The 12,912-nt window shown below is 47.2% G+C and overlaps 1 protein-coding gene across 2 annotated transcripts in view; it reads left to right on the plus strand.

Annotated features, from left to right (window-relative positions):
• GMIP (GEM interacting protein) overlaps window positions 1-12,912 on the plus strand; it is a 105,631-nt gene that overhangs the window by 54,895 nt on the left and 37,824 nt on the right. For both annotated transcript variants that reach the window (XM_088455132.1, XM_088455133.1), the window contains one exon: window positions 6,766-6,956. In XM_088455132.1, the coding sequence (XP_088311258.1) occupies window positions 6,766-6,956 (191 nt within the window). The remainder of the gene's footprint in view (window positions 1-6,765; window positions 6,957-12,912) is intronic.

Genomic DNA, 12,912 nt, shown 5'->3' on the forward strand with positions numbered 1-12,912 from the left:
ACCCCTAAGGGTGCCCGGACTTACCTACGTTCGGGCTGGCATCCTTCTGGATTAAGGCGTCAGGATTAAGATAGGCGTTGGTATTTCGACGCCTATCTTAAGTCCTGATTCAATCTTGTAAATCTGCAGTATGGAGCAGATTAAATATGGTCCACAGAGGGCATCTGCTGCTCATGTTTGTAAAGAGTCATATCAAATTTAGATGCCCATTAGCAGAAATGTAAGAGGTGTTCCTGGACAGTGACAGAGAGGTAACATGGATGTGGCCACAAAGACAAAAGAAAATGTTGCGTCTTATGCGGGGTACAAAGGAACAAAGGTAAATGCCAACCACAACAGCTAATGAACCAGCGCACATGCTCACTACTACAGCAGCAGTAACAAAAGAACACACGGGGGTGAAACCAATAATCAGGTAAGAAAAGTACAGAAATAGTTGTAAAAAAAGGAGACAGGGGTAAGAATAGGGAGGGATGGGAAGAATATTGGGAGATGGGAAGAATAGGGGCGATGGAAGGAATAGAGGAAGAAAGATGGGAAGGTAGGGGAAGATGGAGTTGCTATTAGTAGTTTTTCTGTGGGTGATAGACCTTGCACTGGAGAAAGTGGTGTTATTTGTCCCTTACATCTGTAATAAAAACATTTATTTGTTAAGTGTGAGACATAAGAAGGCATATTAGTTAGATCCCACTCTGGATAAATGTAGAGTAGGTTACACAGGAAAAAAATGTATCTATGAGTTCCTTCATAGATGCATAACGGGATGTAGCTATCAGACCGGCGGACGGCATGGCGCCGGACTGAATCCCGACGGGAGAAGCCTGAAACAGGACTTAAGATAGGCGTCAAAATACTGATGCCAATCTTAATCCCGACGCCTTAATCCAGAAGGACCCCAGCCCAAACGTAGGTAAGTCCCGAGTGCCCTTAGAGGTGAATTTACTAAAATTCGAGTTTGGTCGAGATTTCAATCTCGGGTGAGCTGAGGCATTTTTTTCAACTCGCAAATTTACTAAAGGGATTTACTAAAGGGATCACTCGAGTGATCTGCAGATATATCTGCAGACGATGGTTGTTCGTACACACTGAACAACCGTCATCTGTGTCTGCCTGCAGGGGGCGTGTCCTGGCGGGCGGGGCATGCCCCGCCCCTCTCCTCGCGGCTGCCGCTGCGTGTGTACGGGCGGTCTGCAGACTGCCCATACACACCTGCCGATGGACTGATATGCTGTGCAGCTGTGCAGCAGATGTGAGAGCATGCCTCCGTGCAAAGTTTGGATTCCGGTACTTGCCAACCAAGAATAAAAAATGCATATCTCTTTAGACAAGCAAATTAACTCCTTTACCTGTCCATCGCTTGTATGTATAACCCCGCTAATCGTCTTTAATCCTCACAATTGATAAATGTGTGAATTGTCTGTGTCTGTGGGTGGTATTTATCAAAGCTGGGAGAGAGATAAAATTGTACAAAATAAATTACCAACCAATCAGCTCCTAACTATAATTTTTTAAACACAGACAGCAAAATGTAAATTGGAAGCTGATTGGTTAGTACTTTATCTCTCACAATTTTATCTCTCCCAGCTTTGATAAATACACATCCCTTTGTGTGTTATGTTATTATGCAAAACACAGTGGAGTAGATGTACGAAGCCTAGAAGCGGTATCAGCGCACGTTATGTGCGCTGATACCGCTTCTCCCCGATGTATGATCGGGGGTCTGAACGGTAAATGACAGCGGCGCTATGCGCCCCTGTCATTATCGGCGCTGCTATCTACAAGATAGCAGCGCCGAGTGGCAGGGCCATGTACGAACGGTCATACCGCATGACCGTTCGGCCGGCTGTAGCTGTCATTATCGACAGCTACAGCCTGGCGCTAGCCTATCCCCACAGCAGGGACAGCGCTGTCCCTGCTGGGGCTGCTGCCGGCTCCAGGGCTGCATGCGGGGATCTCGCGATACTTGCGAGATTCCGCACATGCTCAGTGGAGCCGGCCGGGACAGAGACACAGGGCATTAGCACTAGGCTGATGCGCTGCGGTCTCTAGCGGGTAGAGCCGGAGGGGGGAGTTAATGCTCGGTAAAGAGGCGAAGCGGGAAGCATTATAGCGGCACGTTAACTGCCGCTATCATACATCTACCCCAGTATGAGCTCAACTTTTATTTTGACTTATTGATGTTTAAAATTACACCCAACCCTGTGATAAGGCAGCAAACATTTCTTTTATACAATTATCTAATCACACAGTAGCTATGTTTATGTATCAGGTTTTGGATTACACTCATTGACACAGTATGTCATTATAAAATAAAAACATCTTATGAAACAGACTCTGCAGGGCAATAGTGAGACACTGATGGGGTTAATTTCAAAGATCATGTAGCATGTACAGTACACTTCTCATTCTTAATGATGGCTAGTATGGTTTCAGGCGCTGATCACCTTCATTTAAACTTTAATTTATTCGCTTATCCATTCACTTTTTTTTCTAAAATACAATATTTTATGATCTGCCTGCTTACATTTTAGTTGTTTCAGTCATCTACTGATATCACTAGAGAAAAATCTATTCTACTGATATCATAATACAGATTTTTTTTTTATATATTATCGATACCCCTTAATCTATATACCCTAAATGTCGCTGTTTAGCGATACAAGTTGTATAAGAAATAATTGCTTTCCAGACTTATATTGTGGTTCCAAAGCACAAAAGTTCTTATTGCAATAAAAGAAAGTTACGCGCTTAGATCTAGCACAATTAGCGCAAAAGACAATTAAATACAAAAGGTACAAGCCGATACATACGCGTGCGCACTGGTCCCAGTAAACAGTCATCACTTCAGAAGCCTGTGGTCATCCAAGAAGAATGGCTGTATGCTATAACCAGTAAGCAGGCTATATACCTTACAGAACAAAGAAACTAGTTAACAGGTTTCCATTAGGCCTTGCTCCTGGACATTCTGGTACGATGCAGATCATTGGACAGTTCATATAGCATCACTGGGGGTATGACCCAGTTCCTCAGATGTTGCTTTGTGTGGTTTTCCCGCCAAATAACTAGTTTAAACTAGTAAAAGGCACTTCATACAGCTTTACATTCTAACCACTAATTTCATATAGTTCATATCTTGCGAACGCATGATGCAATTTCCTCGTGGGTAGAACCGGAAATCTGCAAATAAACAGTGATTTAGAATGGTACCAAACATGATATGTCTACTAGCTTATGTACCTTAAATATTGTATAAATTACATTTTGTTAATAAAACCTCTAATATTAAGCTTTTAATGCGGAGGAACCTTTTTATAAGTTATTGTATGTGTAAGTGTGAGAATATTGTGTAAAGTCGCTAGTATACGTGGTGAGTCTGTGTTTTGTGCTTTGATAAACAGCGCAACTGTGCACTGTGCGTCTTGTATTTTTATGTTTTATTTAATGTGCGTATGGTTTATGGTAGGACTTTCAACAACATGCGGTAGCTACGCAGACGCACAACGCTAATAATCACAACACAAGATGGCGTCGTCAGGGGCAACACAAACTGGCGTTGCCAGATATTAATTTAAGATTTGGTCTCAGCCAATCATCAGGCTTCGACAACATATAGGGATACAGACATGCCAGAGCAACACAGAAGGATAAAGTCATGTATTTATAAAACAAATAAATTGAGGTTGTCAGAAGGTGGACACCTTTAGATATTCTAAAGTCCAAATTTCTTGAAGTTTGCAAAATCCGTTTTATATAACCAAATAATTAGTGAATGATAACTACAATTCATGTATGTTTTGAGGCAAATGCAGGCAGGACAACAGTTATATAGCGATATAACATTGTTGAAGAAGGACGTACCATATGCGTTTGGCCTCAGTTGATACAGAGACATACATAAATAGCCCAGTAAAGCAACCAGTTTGCATTAAAAAGAAAAATAAATTCCTCCCTGTCTTAATACTTGCAATAAGATCAACACACAGTATTATCATATGTCTTTATTAATACCCATATCCCCGAATGATCTGTTTTTTTCGAGGATGTTTAGTCATTTTGTGGTTCTATCTATTGTCTCTGCCAATGCCAGTATTTCATAGTTTCACTGCTCTTACTGCAAATAACCTTTTTCACAGCTGACTTTGGGCTGATTTTGAGTTAGCCTCAATTCTGCAAAGCTGATAGTCACACAAATGCTCAATGTTTTTCAACTGTGCATGCATCTAAATAATGAAAAAGTTGCACAGTGCCTGCGCCCCACGGTGTGTATGCACAGAGGCACAGTTCCGATTGAGATCCATGGTCTCAGAAATGCATTGGAAAAGTATTCCTGGGCAGTGACTGGGAGGCGGCTATTCTGGCATACAGCTATTGTACCGTATTATGGGCGTGTTATGGAAGTGTTGTGGGAGTTACATTGGAGACCATACTCAGATGAAGAATCTGCACCTAGCCTAGGGCAGGTGCAAGTTTCAATGGTGTATTCGAGGGTAGCACCTTAAGACACAAACAGTGGGCATCTCAGTCCATGCGCAGTCAGACGCAGGCTTGTACACCAGGGGATGGGCTGATACCAGCGTTAGCATAATGTCGCATACGCGACTACGGCAGAAGATGGTAAAGTGGTTGTAGCAGTGTGTGACTCTGAATCAGCCCCTTTTTGATTACCTAATACTGATCCAATATCAGTATTGTGCTCTCATGGACATACTGTATACTGCGATCAGGGGTGTATCTAGGGGTCTGAGCACCCCTGGCAAAGTAATGGACTGGCGCCCCCTACCTCAATATTTTTTTAATAATTACATTCTGTCTCCATAGCCATCCCCCTGAGGGGCAGGAGAGAGATAGACTGAGGGGCAGGAGAGTAAGTTGCTGATGGGCAGGAGAGTAAGATGCTGAGAGGCAGGAGAAAGAGACACTGAGGGGCAGGAGAGAGAGACTGAGAGGCAGGAGAGAGAGAGACTGAGAGGCAGGAGAGAGAGAGAGACTGAGAGGCAGGAGATAGAGAGACTGAGAGGCAGGAGAGTAAGACGCTGAGGGGCAGGAGAGTAAGACGCTGAGAGGCAGGAGAAAGAGACACTGAGGGGCAGGAGAGAGAGACTGAGGGGCAGGAGAGAGACTGAGAGGCAGGAGAGAGAGAGACTGAGAGGCAGGAGAGAGAGAGACTGAGAGGCAGGAGAGAGAGAGACTGAGAGGCAGGAGAGAGAGAGACTGAGAGGCAGGAGAGAGAGAGACTGAGAGGCAGGAGAGAGAGAGACTGAGAGGCAGGAGAGAGAGAGACTGAGAGGCAGGAGAGAGAGAGACTGAGAGGCAGGAGAGAGAGAGAGACTGAGAGGCAGGAGAGAGAGAGAGACTGAGAGGCAGGAGAGAGAGAGAGACTGAGAGGCAGGAGAGAGAGAGAGACTGAGAGGCAGGAGAGAGAGAGAGACTGTGGGACAGGAGAGTAAGACACTGAGGGGCAGAAGAGTAAGACACTGAGGGGCAGGAGAGTAAGACACTGAGGGGCAGGAGAGTAAAACGCTGAGTGGCAGGAGAGTAAAACACTGAGGGGCAGGAGAGTGAGACACTGAGGGGCAGGAGAGAAAGAGACTGGAAGGTAGGAGAGAGCGAGAAGGAGGGGCAGGAGAGAGAGAGATGGTGATGGGCAGGAGAGAGAGACGCTGATGGGCTGGAGAGAGACGCAGAGGGGCAGGAGAGAGAGACAGAGAGAAAGAGGCAGGAGAGAGAGAGACTGAGGGGACAGACACAGGAAAACACAAAGGATAGACAGTAGGAAAAAACATCCATTCAATGCCAGGCATAACTGTCATAAATAAGCCTTCCTTATTATGAAAGCAGTTAATGTGTTCCCCCACTGGGAAGAGGTTCTGCAGCAGCTGAGCCCCACCCGCCGGAAGAGGTTCTGCAGCAACTGAGAGTCTCCCCCCCGTTATACCTTTTGGCCATGCAAGGTCAGTTGCTCAGCGCCGATGATTGACCCAGCGTCTGGGGGAAGCATCCTTGCTACTGGCCAGTCGAGTTGCACAGCAGCCGGGGAGCCATGCTGTGGGTGGCTGGCATGATGAGGAGCCCTGCATAGTTCACAGCCTGCCGGGGAGCCATGTTGCGGGTGGCCAGCACGATGAGGAGCCCCGCGGAGATCGCAGCCTGACGTGCAGCAGCCGGGGAGCCATGCTACGGGTGCCCGGTGCGATGAGGAGCCCCGCGGAGATCGCAGCCTGATGTGCAGCAGCCGGGGAGCCATGCTGCGGGTGCCCGGTGTGATGAGGAGCCCCGCGGAGATCGCAGTCTGACGTGCAGCAGCCGGGGAGCCATGCTGCGGGTGCCCGGTGTGATGAGGAGCCCCGCGGAGATCACAGCATGTCATCTGTAGGAGGGCGCAACTATGGAGACTAGCAGTAGCACCCCAGCCAGCAGCCAATGACAGCAGCTCAGGCCTGGTCACCAGGCACTAATCTATCCCTTGGCCATGTGTGGCACTGCCAGACGGCGCCCCCCTCTCGGCCGGCGCCCCTGGCAAGTGCCATCCTGGCCAATGGATAGATACGCCCCTGACTGCGATCATACTCTCCAATGTCAGCTCCCACGTGCTGAGCCCTCTCTCCTTTTGTCTCATCCCTCCCTCACTCAGCCAATAGGTATACACTGCGAATATGCCTTGTACATATTTTATTAGGTTAGTTTATTGCTATGCTCATTCTGTCTGTATCTTTTGCTATACGGCAGCTTATAATAAATGCTAATAATGATAATGTCTCTTGGCAGGTGACGCAGAATCTCATGCGTATGAAACGGTCTCAGTGTGAATCTGTCCCCTTTGGGTATGGGAACTTGCTCAGCACAAGTGAACCTTATGAAGTTGGAGACCGATATCTTCAGTTCATCTTGACCTTACCACGAAAACACGTAGAGGCAGAAACATTTACCTTCCAGGAGTACATCTTCACAGGGCAGAGGTGATGTCACCAGACACTGGAAAAGAGAATTGTATTACTGCATGTGGGGGTAGAGGGGGGAGTGGAATTATTAGACAATGGACCTGTAATGATATCCTCCAGCACCCAAACTTCATCTCCCATAGATGAAGATTGCTTTCCAGAGTTAACATGCAATACTCTGAACCCCAAGCACTTTCCCATTCCTACTCCACTCATGCTGTTAGTCACCATATAGATGAAACAGTGCTTGTAGGATGGAGCGAAGATAATTTATTTCTTGCTTCATCAAAGCAAAAAACGTGTGCAGAGCTTGCCCAAAGCTACACCCATTTATCTAACTGCTCCCGAAAGATCAATCTGCAACAACTCTTGTGGGATTAAGAGTCTTCTTAAAAAGATTGTAAAGATCAGCAAAAAGTCTGTCCAGTCCTGAGTGTATAACCAGTTGAATCCACCAATGTTAATTCCAAAGATGAATCCTCATGCAACAGAAACAAGAACATGCGAATATAGTATAATACCGTATGAACTGCCAAAGAGTTCTCCACTGTACACACAAAAGGTGGATTAAGGTGCTTCCAAAGACTCCCAAACCAGAATATACATGCTATGAGATACAGTATAGAGCGGTTGGGTATTACATGCCGGCAGCTGAAAAGGCTGATGGTCACATTCCCAACTACGGCTGGTAAGTACCCTAATCCTTCCCTTCTCCTCCCCATAATCTTAACCCTCCCTTGGGGTGCTTAACCCTAACCCTAACCTCCCCCCAGTGGTGCCTAACCCTGATCCCCCCTTCCTGCACCCTAAACCTAACCCTTCCCGGGGGGGGTCCCTAACCTTATCCTCCCCCCGATGGAGCCTAACCCTAACCCCCCCTGTCTGTAGCCTACCCTAACCTCCCATCTCGTGCAGCCTAAGCCTGTCACAATCGTGGGATTTTGAGGCTGTGCTCCTGGGTTGGGCCTTGGACCTGTATTACTCGGCTCAGATGTTCGCTGGAGGAGAGTTGGCTTGATAAAGTTTCTCCGCATGAGAGGGTGCAGAGGACTGTTAGAGGATTTGGGTAATGCGGAAGGAGCTCGGTGCGGCTAAGGAGCCGTATCGGGACGTTGATAGCGTGGTAGTTGCTTGGAGCGGCTGGATAGCCGTGGGGAGAAGGTGGTAGCGTGGATGCTACTTGGAGCGGCTGGTTAGCCGTGTAGAGGAGCTGGTAGCGTGGGAGCTACTTGGAGCGGCTGGATAGCCGTGTAGAGAAGCTGGTAGCGTAGAAGCTACTTGGAGCATCTGGATAGCCGTGTGGAGAAGCTGGTAGTGTGGAAGCTACTTGGAGCGGCTGTATAGCCGCGTGGAGAAACTAGTAGCGTGGAAGCTACTTGGAGCGGCGACAACAACTACAGAGCGCAGTGGGGAGGCTCACTTAGTTGGACTAAGGGACTTATTGCACTGGCAACTTGTGTCAGCAGTGGGGATCCTTTTATAGTGGATGCTGGGAGCTGGTAGGCTGAGAGAGAGGGAGAAGGCTCCTCATTGGTGGTAGTGGAGTCACATGGACGAATCCAAGATGGCCGCGCCCATGGACCGGAGGACAGCGCTTCCTGGATGTGAGCAGCAGGGACCAAGCAGTCAGCAGGAGCCGGCGTGGAGGTAGAACAGCAGCGGGACCCGCCCTGAGAGAGGAGGAAGCAGCGCACAGCGCGGGAGCCGAAAGACACCGCGGGTCAGCGCCCGCAAACGTAAGTGACGGGGTCTGATTCTGGGGCCTCTGGAGCGACGTGTGACAGTACCCCCTTTTTCACGAGTGGCCACCTGACACTTCCTTGGTCTATGAGGAAATTTCATATGGAACGCCTTGACTAGACAGGGCGCATGGACATCGGAAGCGTTTATCCAGATTCGTTCTTCCGGACCATAATTTTTCCAGTCGATGAGGTATTGAAGACGGTTGTATCAACAGCAAGAATCTAATATTCTGTCAATTTCGAACTCCTCTCCTTGCTGTGTTTGGACACTAGAAGCATTATGAAGGACCTTCTGGAATCTGTTTAAGACCAATGGTTTCAGAAGAGAAATATGGAATGAAGGTGGAATGCGAAGAAATGGAGGAAGCTTTAGCTTGTAAGCCACGGGGTTCAGGACTTTGACGATTGGAAATAGACCAATGTAACGTGGGGCAAATTTCATCAAGGGAACTCGGAGTCTTAGGTTTTGAGTAGAGAGTCAGACAATGGGCCAAATGTAATAGGGTGTCAGTTAAGGTAACAGTACAAACTCGCACTTTCTCGCATTTTTAAAAAGTGCGAGTTTGTACTGAAACTCGCAAATTCAATAGCCTGCGAACTTTTCAGCTCGAGGCTACTGCATTTGCGAGTGCAGGCGAGTTTAGGACTATGTAAACTGACACCTTTTAATGCGAGTAGCATTAAAAGGTGCGAGTTTTAGAGAAGCCATCACAGATCAGTGAGATCCGTGATGGCTTCTGTGTGTGTTAAAAAAAAAAAAAGTGCACCCCCTCCCCAAACGCATAACCGGCCCCGGGCTTTATAAAGCCTGTTCTGGTTCAAAAAATACAGTGGCCAAAATGCGTAGGGGGCCCCTGTATATTAAGAACCAGCACAGGGCTTTGTTGAGCTGGTCCTGGAAAATCAGGGGACAAAACGAGTAGGGGTCCCCTGAAAATTCCAGAACCAGCACCGAACTCTTTCTAGCAGGGGGATAATGCCACAGCCAGGGAAAACCTTTCACCGGTTTCCCCGGCCAAAGCATTATCCCTGACTGCTAGTCAGTCCAGGCCGGGGATCCCTGGGGAGTTGAGGACCCCCCCAATAAAGGGGTCCCCCTCTCCAGGGCACCCCAGGCCTAGACTGATAGCCCGGGGCTATCCCCGGCACCCTAGTGCGGTGGGTGTCGGGTTGATAGTGTAAAATTAAAGTTTCCATATTGTCTTTGGTTGTAGAACCACAAGTACCAGCAAGCCTCCCCTGCATGCTGGTATTTGGAGAACCACAAATACCAGCATGCGGGGCATTACGGGCCCGCTGGCACTTGTAGTTCCACAACTAAAGAAATACGTAAATAAACAAACCTACACCGCGAAAGTATAATTTTAATAAAACATACATGCACACTCACACATACTCACCTGGTATCCGAAGTAATCCATAGGGGTGTACCTGAAAAAAAAATCCATACTCACCTCTCCTATGCGTCGATCATGTCCACTGGCAATCCAGGAGTTAAAATAAAAAAACGCAAAAAACCCAATCCATGCCGGACACAGCAAAGGTATGTGTGTACACATACCTTTGCTCCGCGTAAATGACCGGGGCACACGTGTGCCCCGTCCGTGAAGGGGCCGCCAGCCAATCAGGGAGCATCTCCATCGGAGGAGCTCCCTGATTAGCCGAATGCGGCCAGCCTGTGTGTCCCATAGACATCTATGGTGAGAAATCCCCATAGACGTCTATTGTGGGAACCGCTACATCGGAGCCGCAAGATTAATTGAGGTTAATCTTGTGGTTACATCACTGATACAATGTCGCGGGTTTTTTGCGTTTTTTTATTTTAACCCCTGGATTGCCAGTGGACATGATCGACGCATAGGATAGGTGAGTATGGATTTTTTTTTTCAGGTACACCCCTATGGATTACTTCGGATATCAGGTGAGTATGTGTGAGTGTGAGTGTGCATGTATGTTTTATTAAAATTATACTTTCACGGTGTAGGTTTGTTTATTTACGTATTTCTTTAGTTGTGGAACTACAAGTGCCAGCGGGCCCGTAATGCCCCGCATGCTGGTATTTGTGGTTCTCCAAATACCAGCATGCAGGGGAGGCTTGCTGGTACTTGTGGTTCTACAACCAAAGACAATATGGAAACTTTAATTTTACACTTTACACTATCAACCCGGCACCCACCGCCCTAGGGTGCCGGGGATAGCCCCAGGCTATCAGTCTAGGCCTGGGGTGCCCTGGAGAGGGGGATAATGTTTTGGCCGGGGAAACCGGTGAAAGGTTTTCTCTGGCTGTGGCATTATTCCCCTGCTAGAAAGAGTTTGGTGCTGGTTCTGGAATTTTCAGGGGACCCCTACTCGTTTTGTCCCCTGATTTTCCAGAACCAGCTCAACAAAGCCCTGTGCTGGTTCTTAATATACAGGGGCCCCCAACGCATTTTGGCCCCTGTATTTGTTGAACCAGAACAGGCTTTATAAAACCCGGGGCTGGTTATGCTTTTGGGGAGGGGGTGCACGTCATTTTTTTTTTATTTTAAAACATTTAACATAAGTACACACAGAAACATGTACATATCTCATGGATATGTGCATGTTTCTGTGTTAATCTGACCTGCTCAGGATGTACTCGCTAGCCTGAAGCAGGTCTATTATTTGGGGACTTTTGGTAATCTTTTTTTTGCGAGTCTGAAACAGACACTCTATTACATTGGGCGAGTTGATTGTTTTCAATGTGAAAACATCTGGATGCGATTTGAGAATGGAGAGTTTTAGTAACTCTGAAAAATGCGAGTTTTAGTGAACAGACACCCTATTACATTGGAGAGTTGTGAAAAATTGTGAGTTTAGCACCAAACTCGCAATTTACCAAAACAGACTACCTATTACATTTGGCCCCATATCTCCAGGTTGAAGACTTGGAACTGCTCGTCTATTGTGGTCAGCAAATTTCTTGTATTGAGCTGAGGTCTTAGTCAGAGAGGAACGAACCTTTTCCCAGATGTTGGAGAACCGCTGAAGAGACACCTTGGCAGCAGGCACATCCAATGTTGGAAGAAGAGGGAAATCTGGTACCCGAAGATTATGACCAAAAACTGTAAAAAAGAAGTTGAATTGGTGGACATGTGATAATGGTTGTTGTGAGCAAATTCGGCACAAGGGAGAAGTTCAATCCAGTCATCTTGGGAGAAGGAGATAAAAGTGCGCAGGAACTGTTCCAGGTCCTGATTGACCCTTTCGGTCTGACCATTGGTCTGGGGGTGATATGCGGTAGAGAATTAATTAGTTTTAGTTGAAGGGCTGAGCAGAGTGACCTCCAGAACTTCGCCATGAACTGTACTCCCCTGTCGGAGATGATCTCTTGAAGAAGGCCGTGAAGTCTGAAGATCTCCTTTATAAAGTTCTGGGCGAGTAGGGATGCAGACGGAAGCCCAGTAAGAGGTACGAAATGGGCCATTTTGGAAAATCGGTCCACGATAACCCAAACTGTGTTGTGACCCCGAGATGGAGGAAAATCGGAGATGAAGTCCATAAATAAGTGGGTCCATGGCTTCAATGGAATTGCTAGAGGTTGGAGCTGTCCGAGTGGAGCCTGCCGAGGTGTTTTGTGCTGGGCACACTTGATGCATGATGACACATAGGACCTAATGTACCCTTTCATCGAAGCCCACCAATAGGACTGCTGGATGAATTCAAGAGTTTTATCCATACCCAAGTGACCAGAGAACCGAGAAGCATGGGCCCACCGTAGTAATTTCTCGCGGAGTTCAGGAGCAACGAAAGTCTTCCCAACAGGGGGCATTGAAGATAACTTGGTAGAAGCGAAGGTAGCTGGATCTAGGATTGGATAAGACTGTTCCATCGGTAGATCAGAGTCACTCGTCGTGGAATGAGAGAATGCGTCAGCTTTGAGGTTTTGTGAGCTGGGACGGTAGGAGAGTTTAAAATAAAATCTGGAGAAAATCATCGCCCACCTGGCTTGACGAGGGTTCAAGCAATTTGCAGACTTAAGGTAAAGCAGGTTCTTGTGGTCCGTATAAATGGTGATGGGGTATTGGGCCCCTTCTAGAAGATATCACCATTCCACGAGATCCATTTTTATGGTGAGCAGCTCTTGATCTCCGATAGCGTAGTTTTTTTCTGCTGGCAAGAACTTCTGAGAAAAGAAACCGCAGGTATGAAGTTTTTCATCTTCAAATAGTTGGGAGAGTACTGCACGGACACCTTCGGAGGATGCATCCACT

The sequence above is a fragment of the Taudactylus pleione genome, unplaced genomic scaffold (genome assembly GCF_031769625.1).
Source record: "Taudactylus pleione unplaced genomic scaffold, aTauple2 ptg000644l, whole genome shotgun sequence".
Lineage (NCBI taxonomy): Eukaryota > Metazoa > Chordata > Amphibia > Anura > Myobatrachidae > Taudactylus > Taudactylus pleione.